The 19,099-nt window shown below is 44.5% G+C and overlaps 2 protein-coding genes across 3 annotated transcripts in view; both read left to right on the forward strand.

Moving 5' to 3' along the window:
• TDP1 (tyrosyl-DNA phosphodiesterase 1) overlaps positions 1 to 19,099 on the forward strand; it is a 79,675-nt gene that overhangs the window by 58,010 nt on the left and 2,566 nt on the right. For both annotated transcript variants that reach the window (XM_077267702.1, XM_077267695.1), the window contains exons 14-15: positions 1,805 to 1,907; positions 10,648 to 10,762. In XM_077267702.1, coding sequence (XP_077123817.1) covers positions 1,805 to 1,907; positions 10,648 to 10,762 — 218 coding nt within the window. The remainder of the gene's footprint in view (positions 1 to 1,804; positions 1,908 to 10,647; positions 10,763 to 19,099) is intronic.
• LOC143798623 (protein kinase C theta type-like) overlaps positions 1 to 19,099 on the forward strand; it is a 1,028,586-nt gene that overhangs the window by 6,384 nt on the left and 1,003,103 nt on the right. The window lies entirely within an intron of this gene.

The following is a 19,099-nucleotide window of genomic DNA, read 5'->3' on the forward strand; positions in this document are numbered from 1 at the left end:
TGAATAGCACTTTGACAAATAGATTTACTTAGAAAATAGGTGACTTGTTCAATACTTGTTTCACCCCATTTATACACCAGAGCGATTATAGAAATGCAGGACCCGGGTAAGCAAGGATTTTATTGATGGTAACGAGACGCATTGTGAAGGGAAGGATATACTGAATTCTCATCCTGTTGCCTGGAGTTGCCCGTATAGCAGTTTTCTGTGAGATTGCAGTGAACTGTATTGTGTTGCTATGGCAACAGCCGTTTCGTTGCGATTTGTGACATTCCATGTCTCCTTAAGTTCTTGAGGCGCGAGGAATCCTGTATCACGGTAATGAGGCGTAATTGCGACTTTTCTAGTCGTTTACCCGCAGTCCCACAAATGTGTTGACGAGCGCAGCTCCTTCCCAAGACACTCTCCCTTCACTCTCCCGTCATTCACTGCATGCATTTGGGCCGGAGGACTCAATCCTTGTCGGCGCTTTTTGTCTTTGCGCTGACAACAAGGCTTGATGCAATTGTGGGGGCTTCTGCATGTAAAATTTCGGGTTTTATATGAATAACAATGTTACTATTATTTGCATAGAAGTAATCTCACCTTCAGTTCCTCACCATTTTCAAGACCTCTGCTTGCAGTCAGTGACTGTAAACACTGTTTAAACAAAGGGGCTCAATTCCTGTACAGACTTAAAGGAGAGGTCCATTAAACAACCTGGATCACTCAGACACCTCATAGGTAATAATTGTAGGATCCCTGGGGTTTGACCTGTTGGACCCCCACCCATCATGAGAATAGGGGTCCCAGAGTGAGCATGTGCGGATATGGTGGTTGCTTGCTATGACCCCATTCATACAGCGCAGAGTGAGCCCACGTTATCAGGATCTGTGGAGGTGCCAGCAGTCAAACTGAGGGATTGTGCATTTATGGTCAAGCTCCTTAACCTGGCTCACAACTGAGAGTTTGTTACAAATGTATATTGTGCAGACAAATGAATCCTTAATAGTTTGCACTGTATCAGTCTTCAATCACAGTATTATCTACACTGGATGCAATTGTAACAATCCCTCAGCTGTGAGAAGTATGAGTTTTCCACTGTTTGATGTAATCGAGAGCTTCCATCCAATTTGTGGTGCTTATCAATATTTGGGTTCTGATGTCAGCTCCGATAAGTAATAAGTGGTGCAGTGCGCAGCCACTCCCGGGGCCTCGGCATCGTTCTCAGCCACTGATATACAGGGGTCTATTAAAGGACCTCCTCTGCAAAATGCAGATTATCAGGGAACGCAGACTCTGCACCCTGGGGCTATTCTCAGCCGGAGCTGGCGCAGTGAGGCCGCTGCTCCGAATGTGTCCTTTACCCTGATTTATCGAGAACGAGAGGCAAAGCGTTTCATGCCGTTGCATTGTGCTTGACAGGTTGTCATGTTGTGCATTGACCGCTTCTAATGCGAGTGACCTTTCTGCTGTAGAACAATGCAGCTGATGTGGATACACGGGGGCAGTGACATCACCAGTCATTGATCAGAGGGGCACCGTACGCTGCACAGGCTCCCTGTACCTTCTACTGTACAACACTGCGCCGCAGCTCTGCTTTGCCACTCTCCTGTGCAGATCCAGGCCTATTGCCCTAGTCACTTTCAGAGCTTCTGACGAAATTCCCCAGGCTCTAATGACAGAATCAGTGCTCACTCTGTGCACAGGACACCAGCAGCTTTGTGATTGCAGCTCTGGATGTAAATGTTTGTGGGGGTATTTTGTATTGTAGAATGTATGTTAAGTTCTAATTTTGACAGTGTGTTTTTTTTTGTTTTCCCAGTGCAAACCTTTCCAAAGCAGCGTGGGGGTCTCTGGAGAAGAACGGGAGCCAGCTGTTTATCCGCTCCTATGAATTGGGGGTCTTATTCATGCCATCTGCCTTTGTGAGTTTATAACTGGAGCCCCTAATGTCTGTTATCTAACCTATGTAGATTGGAGCACTGCTCAGGAGGCAAATAAGTCACTAATAGTGATGAGCGAATATACTCGTTGCTCGGGTTTTCGCGAGCATGCTTGGGTGGTCTCTGAGTGTTTGTGAGTGCTCGGAGATTTAGTATTTGTCAACCGCAGCTGCATGATTTACGGCTGCCAGCCTGAGTACATGTGGGGGTTGCTAGGGAATCCCCACATTTATTCAAGCTGTCTAGCAGCCGTAAATCATGCAGTTGCGTCAACAAAAACTAAATATCCGAGCACTCACAAATACTCGGAGACCACCCGAGCGTGCTCGCGAAAACCCAAGCAACGAATATACTCGCTCATCACTAGTCAATAACACAGCAAATCCTATAATGTTACCGCTTATCTCCAATGATGGACAGTTGGCATTCTCAGTGATGTCACCGCTGATCTCTAGTGATGGATAGGAGGCATTCTCAGTGATGTCACCGCTGATCTCTAGTGATGCATAGGAGACATTCTCAGTGATGTCACCGCTGATCTCTAGTGATGGATAGGAGGCATTCTCAGTGATGTCACCGCTGATCTCTAGTGATGCATAGGAGACATTCTCAGTGATGTCACCGCTGATCTCTAGTGATGGATAGGGGGCATTCTCAGTGATGTCACTGCTGATCTCTAGTGATGGATAGGAGGCATTCTCAGTGATGTCACCGCTGACCTCTAGTGATGGATAGGAGGCATTCTCAGTGATGTCACCGCTGATCTCTAGTGATGGATAGGAGGCATTCTCAGTGATGTCACCTCTGATCTCTAGTGATGGATAGGAGGCATTCTCAGTGATGTCACCGCTGATCTCTAGTGATGGATAGGAGGCATTCTCAGTGATGTCACCGCTGATCTCTAGTGATGGATAGGAGGCATTCTCAGTGATGTCACTGCTGATCTCTAGTGATGGATAGGAGGCATTCTCAGTGATGTCACCGCTGATCTCTAGTGATGGATAGGAGGCATTCTCAGTGATGTCACCGCTGTTCTCTGGTGATGGATAGGGGGCATTCTCAGTGATGTCACCGCTGATCTCTAGTGATGGATAGGAGGCATTCTCAGTGATGTCACTGCTGATCTCTAGTGATGAATAGGAGGCATTCTCAGTGATGTCACCTCTGATCTCTAGTGATGGATAGGAGGCATTCTCAGTGATGTCACCGCTGATCTCTAGTGATGGATAGGAGGCATTCTCAGTGATGTCACTGCTGATCTCTAGTGATGAATAGGAGGCATTCTCAGTGATGTCACCTCTGATCTCTAGTGATGGATAGGAGGCATTCTCAGTGATGTCACCTCTGATCTCTAGTGATGGATAGGAGGCATTCTCAGTGATGTCACCGCTGATCTCTAGTGATGGATAGGAGGCATTCTCAGTGATGTCACCGCTGTTCTCTGGTGATGGATAGGGGGCATTCTCAGTGATGTCACCGCTGATCTCTAGTGATGGATAGGAGGCATTCTCAGTGATGTCACTGCTGATCTCTAGTGATGGATAGGAGGCATTCTCAGTGATGTCACCGCTGTTCTCTGGTGATGGATAGGGGGCATTCTCAGTGATGTCACCACTGATCTCTAGTGATGGATAGGAGGCATTCTCAGTGATGTCACTGCTGATCTCTAGTGATGAATAGGAGGCATTCTCAGTGATGTCACCTCTGATCTCTAGTGATGGATAGGAGGCATTCTCAGTGATGTCACCTCTGATCTCTAGTGATGGATAGGAGGCATTCTCAGTGATGTCACCGCTGATCTCTAGTGATGGATAGGAGGCATTCTCAGTGATGTCACCGCTGTTCTCTGGTGATGGATAGGGGGCATTCTCAGTGATGTCACCGCTGATCTCTAGTGATGGATAGGAGGCATTCTCAGTGATGTCACTGCTGATCTCTAGTGATGGATAGGAGGCATTCTCAGTGATGTCACTGCTGATCTCTGGTGATGGATAGGAGGCATTCTCAGTGATGTCACTGCTGATCTCTAGTGATGGATAGGAGGCATTCTCAGTGATGTCACCTCTGATCTCTAGTGATGGATAGGAGGCATTCTCAGTGATGTCACCTCTGATCTCTAGTGATGGATAGGAGGCATTCTCAGTGATGTCACCTCTGATCTCTAGTGATGGATAGGAGGCATTCTCAGTGATATCACCTCTGATCTCTAGTGATGGATAGGAGGCATTCTCAGTGATGTCACTGCTGATATCTTTTTTGCACCCTCCTATACAATTCATCAATGACTTCACTGAGAATGGTCCGGGTCCGATGTTCTGGATTACGTCTCTGTACTCATGTCCTCTCACTGTCGGTATGTGATGCAGCTTCTTTTGGGGGAGCTGCTGGTTTTATTGCCATTTTTACTGTTCTGGCCTCTGGGTCATTCCCTAATTTGTATTGCAGACTATGTGATTACAGGAAATGTTGGCGCTTGCTTCACCTTTCTCAGTGCGGCCCCCATAATGTCGGGCATGTAGCATTATATACGCAGTGTGCGGCGTTTCCGTCTGCAAGGTCACCATGGGTTGCAGCCTACCAGGTATCATTATATGCTTTTGACTGTATAATTGATCCTGTCCTTGATAACTGCCTCCTGCGAGCCTTTACTTACAACATTTGTGGCTGCAATATTCACTCAGCGTCTGTATAACAGTGAATTACAGTCTCATGCGAACAAAAACTACACTATGTGATATCTTAATACCCTGTAATTCTACATTAACTGCTATTTCTACCTCTGCTGTATGAATACACAGAGCGGTAATGCAGCACTCCTGCCTGGTTAATGGGGCGCTGATTTCTCTCTTGTGAATGGATACGAGAATAACTACAAGACTTAATATCTGGTTATGGGTTATGTAGATGCTACTTGTATTTTCTGGTCCTTACAGCAGGGGGTGTAAGGAAAGAAAACATCAGAGCTTCCTATTTACACTGATCGCTGAGTGATGTGTAACACAAGTGTCTGACCCGCGAGAGCACGACACTGAGAGAAAGTAACTGAGGGGCTTCATTTAGGGTTATCTGCATTCATGTTTATCGTTGCACTAGAATATAACTACTATAATACTGCTCCTGTGTACAAGAATATAACTATTATAATGCTGCTCCCGATGTACTCCAAGAATGTAACTACTATAATGCTGCCCCCTATATACAAGAATATCATACTATAATAGTGCCCCTATGCCCAAGAATATAACTACTATAATATTGCTCATATGTACAAAAATATAATACTATAATGGTGTCCCCTATGTACAAGAATATAACTACTATAATACTGCCCCCTATGTACCAAAATATAACTACTATAATACTGCCCCCTACAGTTGTGGCCAAAAGTATTGACACCCCTGCAATTCTGTCAGATAATACTCAGTTTCTTCCTGAAAATGGTTGCAAACACAAATTCTTTGGTATTATTATCTTCATTTAATTTGTCTTAAATTAAAAAGCACAAAAAGAATTGTCCTAAAGCCAAATTGGATATAATTCCACACCAAACATAAAAAAGGGGGTGGACAAAAGTATTGGCACTGTTCGAAAAATCATGTGATGCTTCTCTAATTTGTGTAATTAACAGCACCTGTAACTTACCTATGGAACCTAACAGGTGTTGGCAATAACTAAATCACACTTGCAGCCAGTTGACATGGATTAAAGTTGACTCAGCCTCTGTCCTGTGTCCTTGTGTGTACCACATTGAGCATGGAGAAAAGAAAGAAGACCAAAGAACTGTCTGAGGACTTGAGAAACCAAATTGTGAGGAAGCATGAGCAATCTCAAGGCTACAAGTCCATCTCCAAAGACCTGAATGTTCCTGTGTCTACCGTGTGCAGTGTCATCAAGAAGTTTAAAGCCCATGGCACTGTGGCTAACCTCCCTAGATGTGGACGAAAAGAAAAATTGACAAGAGATTTCAACACAAGATTGTGAGAATGTTGTATAAAGAACCTCGACTAACATCCAAACAAGTTCAAGCTGCCCTGCAGTCCGAGGGTACAACAGTGTCAACCCGTACTATCCGTCGGCGTCTGAATGAAAAGGGACTGTATGGTAGGAGACTCAGGAAAACACCACTTCTTACCCCGAGGCATAAAAAAGCCAGGCTGGAGTTTGCCAAAACTTAACTGAAAAAGCCTAAAATGTTTTAGAAGAATGTTCTCTGGTCAGATGAGGCAAAAGTAGAGCTTTTTGGGCAAAGGCATCAACATAGAGTTTACAGGAGGAAAAAAAGAGGCATTCAAAGAAAAGAACACGGTCCCTACAGTCAAACATGGCGGAGGTTCCCTGATGTTTTGGGGTTGCTTTGCTGCCTCTGGCACTGGACTGCTTGACCGTGTGCATGGCATTTTGAAGTCTGAAGACTACCAACAAATTTTGCAGCATAATGTAGGACCCAGTGTGAGAAAGCTGGGTCTCCCTCAGAGGTCATGGGTCTTCCAGCAGGACAATGACCCAAAACACACTTCAAAAAGCACTAGAAAATGGTTTGAAAGAAATCACTGGAGACTTCTAAAGGGGCCAGCAATGAGTCCAGACCTGAATCCCATAGAACACCTGTGGAGAGATCTAAAAATGGCAGTTTGGAGAAGGCACCCTTCAAATATCAGGGACCTGGAGCAGTTTGCCAAAGAAGAATGGTCTAAAATTCCAGCAGAGCATTGTAAGAAACTCATTGATGGTTACCGGAAGCGGTTGGTTTCAGTTATTTTGGCTAAAGGTTGTGCAACCAAGTATTAGGCTGAGGGTGCCAATACTTTTATCTGGCCTATTTTTGGAGTTTTGTGTGAAATGATCAATGTTTTGCTTTTTTCTTCATTCTCTTTTGTGTTTTTTCATTAAAGACAAATTAAATGAAGATAATAATATCATTGAATTTGTGTTTGCAATCATTTTCAGGAAGAAACTGAGTATTATCTGACAGAATTGCAGGGGTGTCAATACTTTTGGCCACAACTGTATGTACAAGAATATAACTACTATAATACTGCCCTCTATGTACAAGAATATAACTACTATAATACTTCCCCCTATGTACACAAATATAACTACTATAATACTGCCCCTATGTAGAAGATATAACTACTATAATACAGCTGCTATGAACAGGAATATAATACTGTCCCCTATGTACAAGAATATAACTACTATAATACTGCCCCTATGTACAGGAATATAACTACTATAATACTCCTCCTATGTACAAGAATATAACTGCTATAATACTGCTCCTATGTACAGGAATATAACTGCTATAATACTGCCCCTATGTACAAGAATATAACTACTATAATACTGCCCCTATGTACAAGAATATAACTACTATAATACTGCCCCTATGTGCAAGAATATAACTACTATAATACTGCTCCTATGTACAAGAATATAACTACTATAATGCTGCCCCTATGTACAAGAACATAAATACTATAATACTGCCCCTATGTACAATAATATAACTACTATAATACAGCTGCTATGTGCAAGAATATAATACTATAATACTGTCTCCTATGTAGATGAATGTAACTACTATAATACTTCCCCTATGTACACGAATATAACTGCTATAATACTGCCTCTATATACAAGAATATAACTACTATAATATTCCTCCTATGTACACGAATATAGCTACTATAATACTGCTCCTATGTACAAGAATAGAACTACTATAATACTTCCCCCTATGTACACGAATATAACTACTATAATACTGCCCCTATGTACAAGAATATAACTACTATAATACTGCTCCTATGTACAAGAATATAACTACTATAATGCTGCCCCTATGTACAAGAACATAAATACTATAATACTGCCCCTATGTACAATAATATAACTACTATAATACTGCTCCTATGTACAAGAATATAACTACTATAATACTGTCTCCTATGTAGATGAATGTAACTACTATAATACTTCCCCTATGTACACGAATATAACTGCTATAATACTGCCTCTATATACAAGAATATAACTACTATAATATTCCTCCTATGTACACGAATATAGCTACTATAATACTGCTCCTATGTACAAGAATAGAACTACTATAATACTTCCCCCTATGTACACGAATATAACTACTATAATACTGCCCCTATGTACAAGAATATAACTACTATAATACTGCTCCTATGTACAAGAATATAACTACTATAATGCTGCCCCTATGTACAAGAACATAAATACTATAATACTGCCCCTATGTACAATAATATAACTACTATAATACTGCTCCTATGTACAAGAATATAACTACTATAATACTGTCTCCTATGTAGATGAATGTAACTACTATAATACTTCCCCTATGTACACGAATATAACTGCTATAATACTGCCTCTATATACAAGAATATAACTACTATAATATTCCTCCTATGTACACGAATATAGCTACTATAATACTGCTCCTATGTACAAGAATAGAACTACTATAATACTTCCCCCTATGTACACGAATATAACTACTATAATACTGCCCCTATGTACAAGAATATAACTACTATAATACTGCTCCTATGTACAAGAATATAACTGCTATAATACTGCTCCTATGTACAAGAATGTAACTACTATAATACTGCCCCCTATGTACAAGAATATAACTACTATAATACTTCTCCCTATGTACAAGAATATAATACTATACTATAATAATGCCTTAGTGGCCGATAACATTGAGCTGTAGACATTTAATGCACATGAAATAGGGGTGCAGATATCGGGTGTGGGGTCCATCCTGTGTTCCTGTCCTCTCCTGTCAGACATATTGTAGCGGAGCTGTGCACATTTTCTTGTTATCGCCGGACGGTGACGCAGGCTTCTGATATCCTCACTTTATATTCTGCATTTGTGTTGCGCAGTTAGATAATATCGTCTCTGGCAGAGATCAGTAAACGCCTGAAGCTGCGCTGGCAAATCAATTCCCACGTGTCCGTAGCTACAAGGTTCCTCACAGCAATCCTGCTACAATCCCTGTGTGACGCCATCTCCGTACAACGCTCTGCCTTGCGTCACTGCAGATCCATCAGATACTGGGACTTGTCTCATTCAGCATGACACTGGCTCCCAGCTGTGTGAGCAGGATTAGGCCTGTTTGTATTCAGCCTCTGACTGTATGTTTCCGGTCACTGACAGCAATCCAGTCTGAAAAACCCTGAGGATATGAAACGCAGTGTTCCAGTTGCAGAAGTTTTATTGTTACTTGATTACAGTAATCTGGTCCTAAATGATTCTATGATGGACTATCGGGGCAGGAGAGAGCCATCTTTTTGTTTTAAGAAGCGTTCCGCAGGATTAGGCCAAAACAGGTTTACAATCTGCTTCCATTTACTGACATCAAGCAGAGATCTTGACAAGGAGGACAAAGATATTCTTCTAGTTCTGACCTTTTCCTGTGTTTTTTTTTTTTTCTGCTGATACTCATAGAAGTGATCAGGGTGTTAAGGCCCCGTCTCACACAGCGACGCTGCAGCGATACAGACAACGATGCTGATCGCTGCAGCGTCGCTGTGTGGTCGCTGGGGAGCTGTCACACAGACAGCTCTCTCCAGCGACCAAACGATCAGGGGAACGACTTCGGCATCGTTGAAACTGTCTTCAACGATGCCGAAGTCCCCCTGCAGCACCCGGGTAACCAGGGTAAACATCGGGTTACTAAGCGCAGGGCCGCGCGTAGTAACCCGATGTGTACCCTGGTTACCACCGTAAATGTAAAAAAAAACAAACACTACCTACTCACCATCTGATGTCCGTCAGGTCCCTTGGCGTCTGCTTCCTGCTCTGACTGAGCCGCCGTACAGTGAGAGCTGAGAGCAGAGCGCAGCGGTGACGTCACTGCTGTGCTCTCACTTTACGGCGGCTCAGTCAGAGCAGGAAGCAGACGCCAAGGGACCTGACGGACATCAGATGGTGAGTAGGTAGTGTTTGTTTTTTTTTTACATTTACGCTGGTAACCAGGGTAAACATCGGGTTACTAAGCGCGGCCCTGCGCTTAGTAACCCGATGTTTACCCTGGTTACCAGTGAAGACATCGCTGGATCGGTGTCACACACACCGATTCAGCGATGTCAGCGGGACCTCAACGACCAAAAAAAGGTCCAGGCCATTCTGACACGACCAGCGATCTCGCAGCAGGGGCCTGATCGCTGGTACGTGTCACACATAGCGAGATCGCTACTGAGGTCGCTGTTGCGTCACAAAACTTGTGACTCAGCAGCGATCTCGCTAGCGATCTCGCTATGTGAGACGGGGCCTTTAGATGGACGCTGCTCACCTCAACTCTCCAAGTATCAGAGGGTGTTGGTGGTTCCTACTGGTGATCTTTGTGGGACCCTCGCTGGTTATAACTTCTAATCTGTGGTTTAAAGAAAAGTAATGATTAAAATGTATTCAAGATGGTATAAGATTCATCTGAACACGTAACGTCGTCTCCTCTGAGTCACGTGTATGTATAGACGGGCCACAGGTTGACCTCCTCCATGTTCATTCCGCTCAGTGGCGGACAAATAAATTGGTGTTTGTCATTTTTCACTTTTATGTCTCCTCGGCTGCTCTGATATTAGAGGTCACTTTACGCTTCTTGCTACTTTATCTTCTCCTCCCTGATTGATTGTCTCACGAGGTGAAGATTCCTGAAATCCTCTGTTCTTCTGTGCAGGACCTCCCCAGTGGGACCTTCCAGGTGAGGCTGAATATCTACTCCAATAAGGAAGATTCTGGAGGAACATTCCCTGTTCCCTTCGATTTACCCCCTGAGCATTACTCCGGAAAAGGTAAGCATTACAGAGTGTATGCTGGAGCCTCCGGCCCTGCAAGTTTTAAGGGGTCCTGTGTCACATGATCTATGTGCCCTGCATGTGTAGAGGGACCACGGGTTCTGATACCAAGTATCTGCCAGGGGATGTTGGATCATCATTATAGTGGTTACAGCTGCCATTAATGGATTTGTCACGGACCCCCAGTTTGCATATAAGTGAAGGGCTAATCTCTGGGACCCCCACCTCTCACACACATCCTGTGATATCACTTTCCATTATTGCTGCATCCACTACTTATAACACCCAGTCTGCTCCATCTATATGCTTTTTTTTCACAGGTGAGAGTTTTTTGCAATGTGTCGTTGAGCCAAACATATCCTATTTTGATAAAATGTATCAGTCAGGAGTCCAAGCTGGAAAAGTATGTTCACACAGTGCTGTTTTGCAGCTGTTTTTTTTTTTTTTCTTTCACATGAAATTTTTATTTTTTTTTAAATACATGTTTAAATTGCTTTAAGTTTTTTATACATTCAATTAACCCCTAAACAATACTCCTTTTAATGGTACTTTTTCCTTAGCGCCATTTTTTTTTTTTTTTTTTTTTTTTTACAGCGTTGATAAGTAAGGGTATAGCACCACCCCAGCGAAGGAAAATCTCCAGAATCTCTGCTACGGGGGTTAGCTGCGAACCTGGAGTACTTGATCCGGACCAGTTTTGATGTTCTGATCTAACACAATACTGCTCTGTCCCTGGCCCTCGGCATCCTCTTGATAAAAATGGCTAGAACAGTACAACTGCCGAGATCTGCTGGCCAGTACTATGCAACAATAGGGAATTTTTCCAGGATGTCCCTCCTGACAGCACCACCAGGAGGTTGTCCTTCTTATCCTTGATAGGTACAGGAAACACAGAAGAGGTTAAATAGCCCCTCCCCACCTACACCCCTCATTGTTTTTCCTGTCCCTATCAGGGACAGACGCAGAGGAGCGTTGGCAAGGCTTACCGTGCTGAAGATTCCAATAGCCGGTCGAGCAGCGCTCCCGGAGCGGCCTCATCCCTCTCCCGAGGGCTCTGAGCAAGTGGAGCACGGTAACTCCGCATGATAGCGCTGATACCGAGGGAGGTCCCTCAGCGCTGGTTGAGCTCTGTGCTCCCGTCTTTGGCGCATCCCTCTCCAGAGGGCTCTGTGCCTCTAGCTGCACCCGGATACCGGCGGTGATCGTTCCTAAGCGTGCCAGTGAGCGCGCCACGTTTCCCTGCGGGTAGTGCCTCTGTCGCGCTGCGTCGTCGAGGCGTGCCGCGTCACCGAGCGTGCCGCGTCTCCGAGCGCGCTGCATCAAGCGCGCCTCATCATCTATGGCGCTGACTTCCGGTGGCGTTCCTGGGCAGCCTGGACCTCGGGGACGCCGAAAGACAGCCTCGGGCTGTGCCATGCAGCGGGAGGATGAGATTCCCGCCCATGGGTTTAGTGGGCATTCCAGGAACCCGCAGTGATCACCTGCAGCTGAGCTCGGAAGGAGGACGAGTCAGATGATTTGAAGACAGGTAAGAGAACCTATTTAACCGCAAACATCTGACAGCACACTGGTCCTAGAGAGATGGAGGGTGCAAATCGTCCAGAGATCCAGTCCTCAGAGCTCGCCCCTGATCATAAGGAGGCGTCCAAGCGTCCAGCAAAAGCGCAAGACGAGTAAATGCCCTCTATGCTCTAATTGACTACCAGAGGGGCTCACGAAGAAAGTGTGTGATAGATGTATGGCAGGACTGCTTAAAGGAGAACAAACTTCCTCTCTGATCATAGTTTTTATACTATCTAGAAAGGAAGTACAGTCCACAGTATCCGCACTGATGCCAGTCTAATCCCCCCGCCCTAAGAAACCTAGGTGGGAACAGGATCTTAGTTCAGAAGAGGGTGAGCTTTCAGCTCAACTCCATGGAGGGAGAATGCTCTTCAAATATCCTCCCAGAAGAAAGAAAGAGATATCTATTCTCTTCTGAGCACACAGACACATTACTACAGGCCGTCAGAAATACCATGAAGGTAGAAGAGGCCACGGAACCCCTTACGATCCAAGATGAAATGTTTGGTGGGCTTAGGGCTCGCAGAAACAGAGTGTTTCCCGTGAATCACCATATTCAAGAAATGATCTTGGAAGAATGGGGCGATGTAGGAAAGAAATTGGTAGTCCCAAGAGATTTTAAATATCGTCTGCCTTTTGATCCAGATGGGACCAAAGTTTGGGAATCCGTTCCTAAAGTGGATATACCTGTAGCCAAAGTCTCAAAAAAGACCGCCATTCCATTTGAGGATTCCTCGGGTCTCAAAGACCCTATGGACAAAAGATCAGAAGATCTCCTCAAAAAGGCCTGGGAAGCTTCAGCCGCCATCATGAGGACAAATATTGCGGCCACTTCAGTTGCCAGATCAATGTCGCTGTGGGTAGAAAAACTAGAGACCCAGATTAACAATAAAACTCCCAGAGATGAAATCCTGAAGTCTTTACCACTCCTGAGGATGGCAACAGACTTTATGGCCGATGCTTCGGCAGAATCTGTGTGGTTCGCTGCGTGAAACAACGCTTTATCTAATGCAGCAAGAAGAGCTCTATGGCTCAGATCATGGTCGCGTGATACGCAGTCAAAAAACAAACTGTGTTCAATACCCTTCTCTGTCCTCCATGTCTTCGGTCCAGTATTGGACGAATTGCTTGAAAAAGCAGCAGATAAGAAAAAGGGTTTTCCTGAAGAAAAACCAAAAAATATGCCATCCTTTCGTAGGACTCGATCCCATCCCAGGAAAGACTATAGAGGGAAAGGCGAAAGATGGAGCTACCCGAAAGGGGGTAGAGGCAGGGGTACCTTTCAGGACCAGAAATCAAGAACTAACAAACAATGACGCCAACTTAGTGGGTGGAAGGCTTCAGTACTTCCTACATGGTTGGCAAAACATCACTTAAAACTCATGTATCTTAAGTTTGATAGAACGGGGGTACAAAATAGAATTCATCCAAACACCTCCCAAAAGATTTTGTCTAACTCAGACCCAGTCATTATCGGTTCATCAGAGACTTCTAAAGGATATTCAAGAACTTATCCAAATAAAAGCCATCATTCCGGTACCCCATGCCCAGAGGTTCAGAGGACACTATTCGAGTCTGTTCTCCATAAAAAAACCAAGCGGAGAATACCGTACGATTATAAACTTGAAACCTTTAAATCTGTCAGTTGCTTACAAGCAGTTCAAAATGGAATCCCTCAAATCTGTAATACCTCTGATCCAGAAAGGATCAGTAATGAGCACATTAGATCTAAAAAGTGCCTATTACCAGGTTCCCATCTTCGCCTCACACCAACAGTATCTCAGATTCGCCATAAAAGACCAGGGTCAGATTCTACATTATCAGTTCACGTGTCTGCCATTCGGCCTCTTGTCTGCTCCCAGAATATTCACCAAACTCATGGCAGAGGTGATGGCTTTCTTGAGAGAAAAAGGGATACTCATCGTCCCTTATCTGGACGACATCCTACTCATAGCAGACTCTCCACAACAGATGGAACAGAACTTGACAACAACGACGTCACTCCTGGGAAGGCTAGGATGGCTAATAAACTTCAAGAAGTCAAACCTCAGACCCGAAACTAGAAAATTATTTCTCGGAGTAATCCTAGACTCAGTTCAGGAACGTACGTACCTCCTGCATCACAAGCAGGAATCATTCAAAAAAGAAATCCTAACATTACAGAAGCAGAAGCGAACATCCATAAGAAAGGCCATGCGGGTACTGGGCTTAATGACATCTTGCATTTCCAGCGTTCAGTGGAGTCAATATCACTCAAGACCCCTGCAGCAAGAAATTCTCTCACTTTGTTGTCCAGGGTTACATCTCTGCCTTCCCAAAGTGCGATTATCCCTAGATACAAAAAGTTCACTGTCATGGTGGACCATAACAAAAAGCTCGAGAAAGGAAGGCCTTGGAGAACATCTCCGTGTATAAGCATCACTACGGATGCAAGCCGCAGCTGCTGGGGAGCCCACATAGAAGAGAACTACTCTCAAGGGACTTGGCCTGCATCAGTACAAAGCAGGTCTTCAAATTACAGGGAACTCAGAGCAGTTTGGGAAGCCTTAAGGACATTCCAGGGAAAGTTAAAAGACCAACACATCCGTGTGTTTTCAGACAACTCAACCACAGTAGCCTTTCTACTTCACCAAGGAGGTCCAAAACATCGTCACTTACAAGACCTATCAGATACAATATTCTCCTGGGCAGAACAGACAGTCAGATCAATAACGGCAGTACACCTGAAGGGCACTGAAAACCAGATAGCCGACTTCCTAAGCAGACAGAAATTATGTCCCACAGATTGGTCCTTAAACGAGGAAATCTTCCTCCAAATAACCCAACGTTGGGGCTTCCCGGAAGTAGATCTATTCGCCTCAAGGAAGAATGCAAAGACAGAAAGATTATTTTCGCTAAACCCAGGAGACAGGCCATCAGGAATAGATGCACTGGCTCAAAACTGGGACATGAAGGTGGCTTACGCCTTTCCTCCGTTGGCCCTAATACCAAGAGTGTTGAGGAAGATTCAGGAGAGCCAGACATCAGTTATCTTGATAGTCCCATACTGGCCCAAAAGGAGCTGGTTTCCTCTACTGAAATGGATGTCCTTGGAGGATCCAATCCATCTACCAGCAGTACCGGACCTTTTATCTCAAGGGCCCCTAGTCCATCAAAACCCGGGTCTACTACAACTAACAGCATGGATCCTGAGAAAGAGATTCTAAAGGCCCCGTCTCACATAGCGAGATCGCTAGCGAGATCGCTGCTGAGTCACAAGTTTTGTGACGCAACAGCGACCTCCATAGCGATCTCGCTATGTGTGACACGTACCAGCGATCAGGCCCCTGCTGCGAGATCGCTGGTCGTGTCGGAATGGCCTGGACCTTTTTTTGGTCGTTGAGGCCCCGCTGACATTGCTGAATCGGTGTGTGTGACACCGATCCAGCGATGTCTTCACTGGTAACCAGGGTAAACATCGGGTTACTAAGCGCAGGGCCGCGCTTAGTAACCCGATGTTTACCCTGGTTACCAAAAAAAACAAACAGTACATACTCGCCTTTCAGTGTCCAGGTCCCTTGCCGTCTGCTTCCTGCTCTCACTGACTGCCGGCCGTACAGTGAGAAATGAGAGCACAGCAGTGACGTCACCGCTGCGCTCTGCTCTCGCTGTACGGCCGGCAGTCAGTGAGAGCAGGAAGCAGACGGCAAGGGACCTGGACACTGAAAGGCGAGTATGTACTGTTTGTTTTTTTTGGTAACCAGGGTAAACATCGGGTTACTAAGCGCGGCCCTGCGCTTAGTAACCCGATGTTTACCCTGGTTACCCGGGTGCTGCAGGGGGACTTCGGCATCGTTGAAGACAGTTTCAACGATGCCGAAGTCGTTCCCCTGATCGTTGGTCGCTGGGGAGAGCGGTCTGTGTGACAGCTCCCCAGCGACCACACAACGACTTACCAACGATCACGGCCAGGTCGTATCGCTGGTCGTGATCGTTGGTAAATCGCTTAGTGAGACGGGGCCTTAAGATCAAAAGGCCTCTCGGAGCCAGTCATTGCCACTATTCAAAACAGTAGGAAACCTGTAACTGCTGCAATATACAGGAAGATATGGAAGAAGTTCTGCTCTCCGAGTACAGTTCCTGTATCGGTCTCTCACGGTCCAGATATTCCAAAAATTCTAGACTTTCTCCAGTCGGGGTTTGATAAAGGACTAAGGCCTAGTACATTGAAGGTACAGATCTCAGCCCTCAGTTCCTTCTTTGACTCCCAGCTAGCCTCTCATCCATGGATAATGAGGTTTGTCAAGGCCATTCAGAGACTTAGACCTACAATTCGCAGTTCAGTGCCTCCCTGGGATCTAAACCTGGTCTTGAATGAACTCTGTAAGAAACCATATGAGCCACTAGCTCAAGCAGAATTGAGAGCTGTAACTTTTAAAACTCTCTTCCTAGTGGCAATAACGTCAGTGCGACGTATTGGTGAGATCCAATCTTTATCTATTAAAGATCCATACTTAAAGGTCCAGGATGACTGTATCATCCTTAAACTAAATCCCAGGTTCCTTCCTAAAGTAGTCTGTGACTTCCACAGAAGTCAAGAAATTATTCTGCCTACATTCTGCCAGAACTTCAGTAATGCCAAAGAGCGTTCCCTTCACGCTTTAGATGTAAAAAGGACAATTCCACACTACTTGGAGATCACAAATGGTTGGAGAATTGACTCCAACCTCTTCATCCAGATGGCCGGAAAGAATAAAGGGAAGAAAGCATCCAAAGCTACTCTAGCAAGATGGATTAAATCTACCATCACGGCAGCCTACATCTCGGCAGGAAGAACTCCTCCAGAAAGCCTCAAGGCGCATTTATTGAGAGCAATCTCAGCCTCATGGGCAGAAAGCGCTGGGGCATCTATGGACCAAATATGCAAAGCTGCGACATGGTCGAGATCAAATACCTTTTGTAGACATTATAAGTTAGACGTAACAGTAAACCAACAAACTACATTTGGGAGGAAAGTCCTCCAAGCTGTAATCCCGCCCTAAAAAATAAGGAGTTATTTGGTATTTCTCCTGGTGGTGCTGTCAGGAGGGACGTCCTGGAAAGTAGGAATTAGTCCTACCGGTAAGTGTGTTTCCAGGAGTCCATCATAACAGCACCCCTATATACCCTCCCTTGAGTTCCTGTCTGATATGTGATGTAAACATGTGTAGAGGGGGATTTCAATAAAATAGTTGCATCCATCCTGGTGTGGTACTTGAAAAAATCACTGAGGGGTGGAGGTGGGGAGGGGCTATTTAACCTCTTCTGTGTTTCCTGTCCCTATCAAGGATAAGAAGGACAACCTCCTGGTGGTGCTGTCATGATGGACTCCTGGAAACACACTTACCGGTAGGACTAATTCCTACTTTCATATTGGTTCCTATTGATTACTGTGATGGACTCTATCACAGTGATCAAAATAAAAAAAAAAATAAAAAAAATCAAATCCACCTTTGTCACCCGTTTTAGTTAGATAAAAATTGAAAGAATTTTTTTTTTTTTTCCATTCTTTGCAGTTTGTTTGGGGTTAGAGTTGTGTTGGGGTTGGGTTATGATTGAGGTTGGGGTTAGGGTTGTATTAGGTTTAGGGTTGTGTTAGGGTTGGAGTTATAACTGGGGGGTTTTCAAAAGTATAAAAAAATGATGACGATATTATGGCTAATGTTGAGCACAAGTGTTCGCTACTAGTGATGAGCGAATATACTGGTTACTCGGGTTTTCCTGAGCACACTCGGGTGTCCTCCGAGTATTTTTTAGTGCTTGGAGATTTGGGTTTTATCGCCGCAGCTGAATGATTTACATCTGTTTTCATGTGGTACATGTGGGGGTTGCCTGGTTGCTAGAGAATCCCCACATGTACTTATGCTGGCTAACCGCTGCGGCTGTAAAAACTAAAACTCTTGAGTATTTTTTAGTGCTCGGAGTACACCCGAGCGTGCTCTGGAAATCTCAAGTAACAAGTATATTCGCTCATCACTATTCGCTACCCAAATTTGGATCGGATGCTCGGGTATGCATCAAGTATCCCTGCATGTGGTGTTTTTTTTTTTTGTTTTTTTTTTTTGGAGTCTAACAGGTATGAAAGTGCAGGGCAGGGACCCGAGCACCCGATACAAACTGGAGTAGCAAGCACTTGCGCTCAATACTAATGATGACCTATGCGATATGATGACATAATGTTATCAAATTCTCTGACGTACCTGTGGGTTCAAAATGCTCACTATACCCCTGGATAAAATCCTTTAGGGGTCTAGTTTCCAGATTGGGGTCACCTGTGGGGGGGTTTCCACTGTTTAGGCACATAAGGGGGTCTCCAAACGCGACATAATGGCTCTCTATTCCAGCCAACTTTGCATTCTAAAAGTCAAGTGGTTCTCCTTCCCTTCACAGCCCTGCTGTGTGCCTTAACAGTGTTTTTTCCCCCACATATGGGGTATTAGCGTACTCGGGAGAAATTGCACAACACATTTGGGGGTCCATTTTCTGATGATACCCTTGTGACTATAAAAAATTTTGCATCTAAAGTACATTTTTACTTAAAAAAAGTTAAATGTTAATTTTTCCTTCCACATTACTTTAGTTCTCGTGAAGCACCTGAAGGGTTAATAAACGTCTTGAATGTGGTTTTGAGTACCTTGACGGTATAGTTTTTTGAATGGTGTCACTTTGGGGTATTTTCTGTCATATAGACCCCTCTGAGTCATTTCAAATGTGATGTGGTTCCTAAAAAAAAAAAATATGGTTTTGTAAATT

This window comes from Ranitomeya variabilis, chromosome 1 (genome assembly GCF_051348905.1).
Source record: "Ranitomeya variabilis isolate aRanVar5 chromosome 1, aRanVar5.hap1, whole genome shotgun sequence".
In the NCBI taxonomy this organism is placed as follows: Eukaryota; Metazoa; Chordata; class Amphibia; order Anura; family Dendrobatidae; genus Ranitomeya; species Ranitomeya variabilis.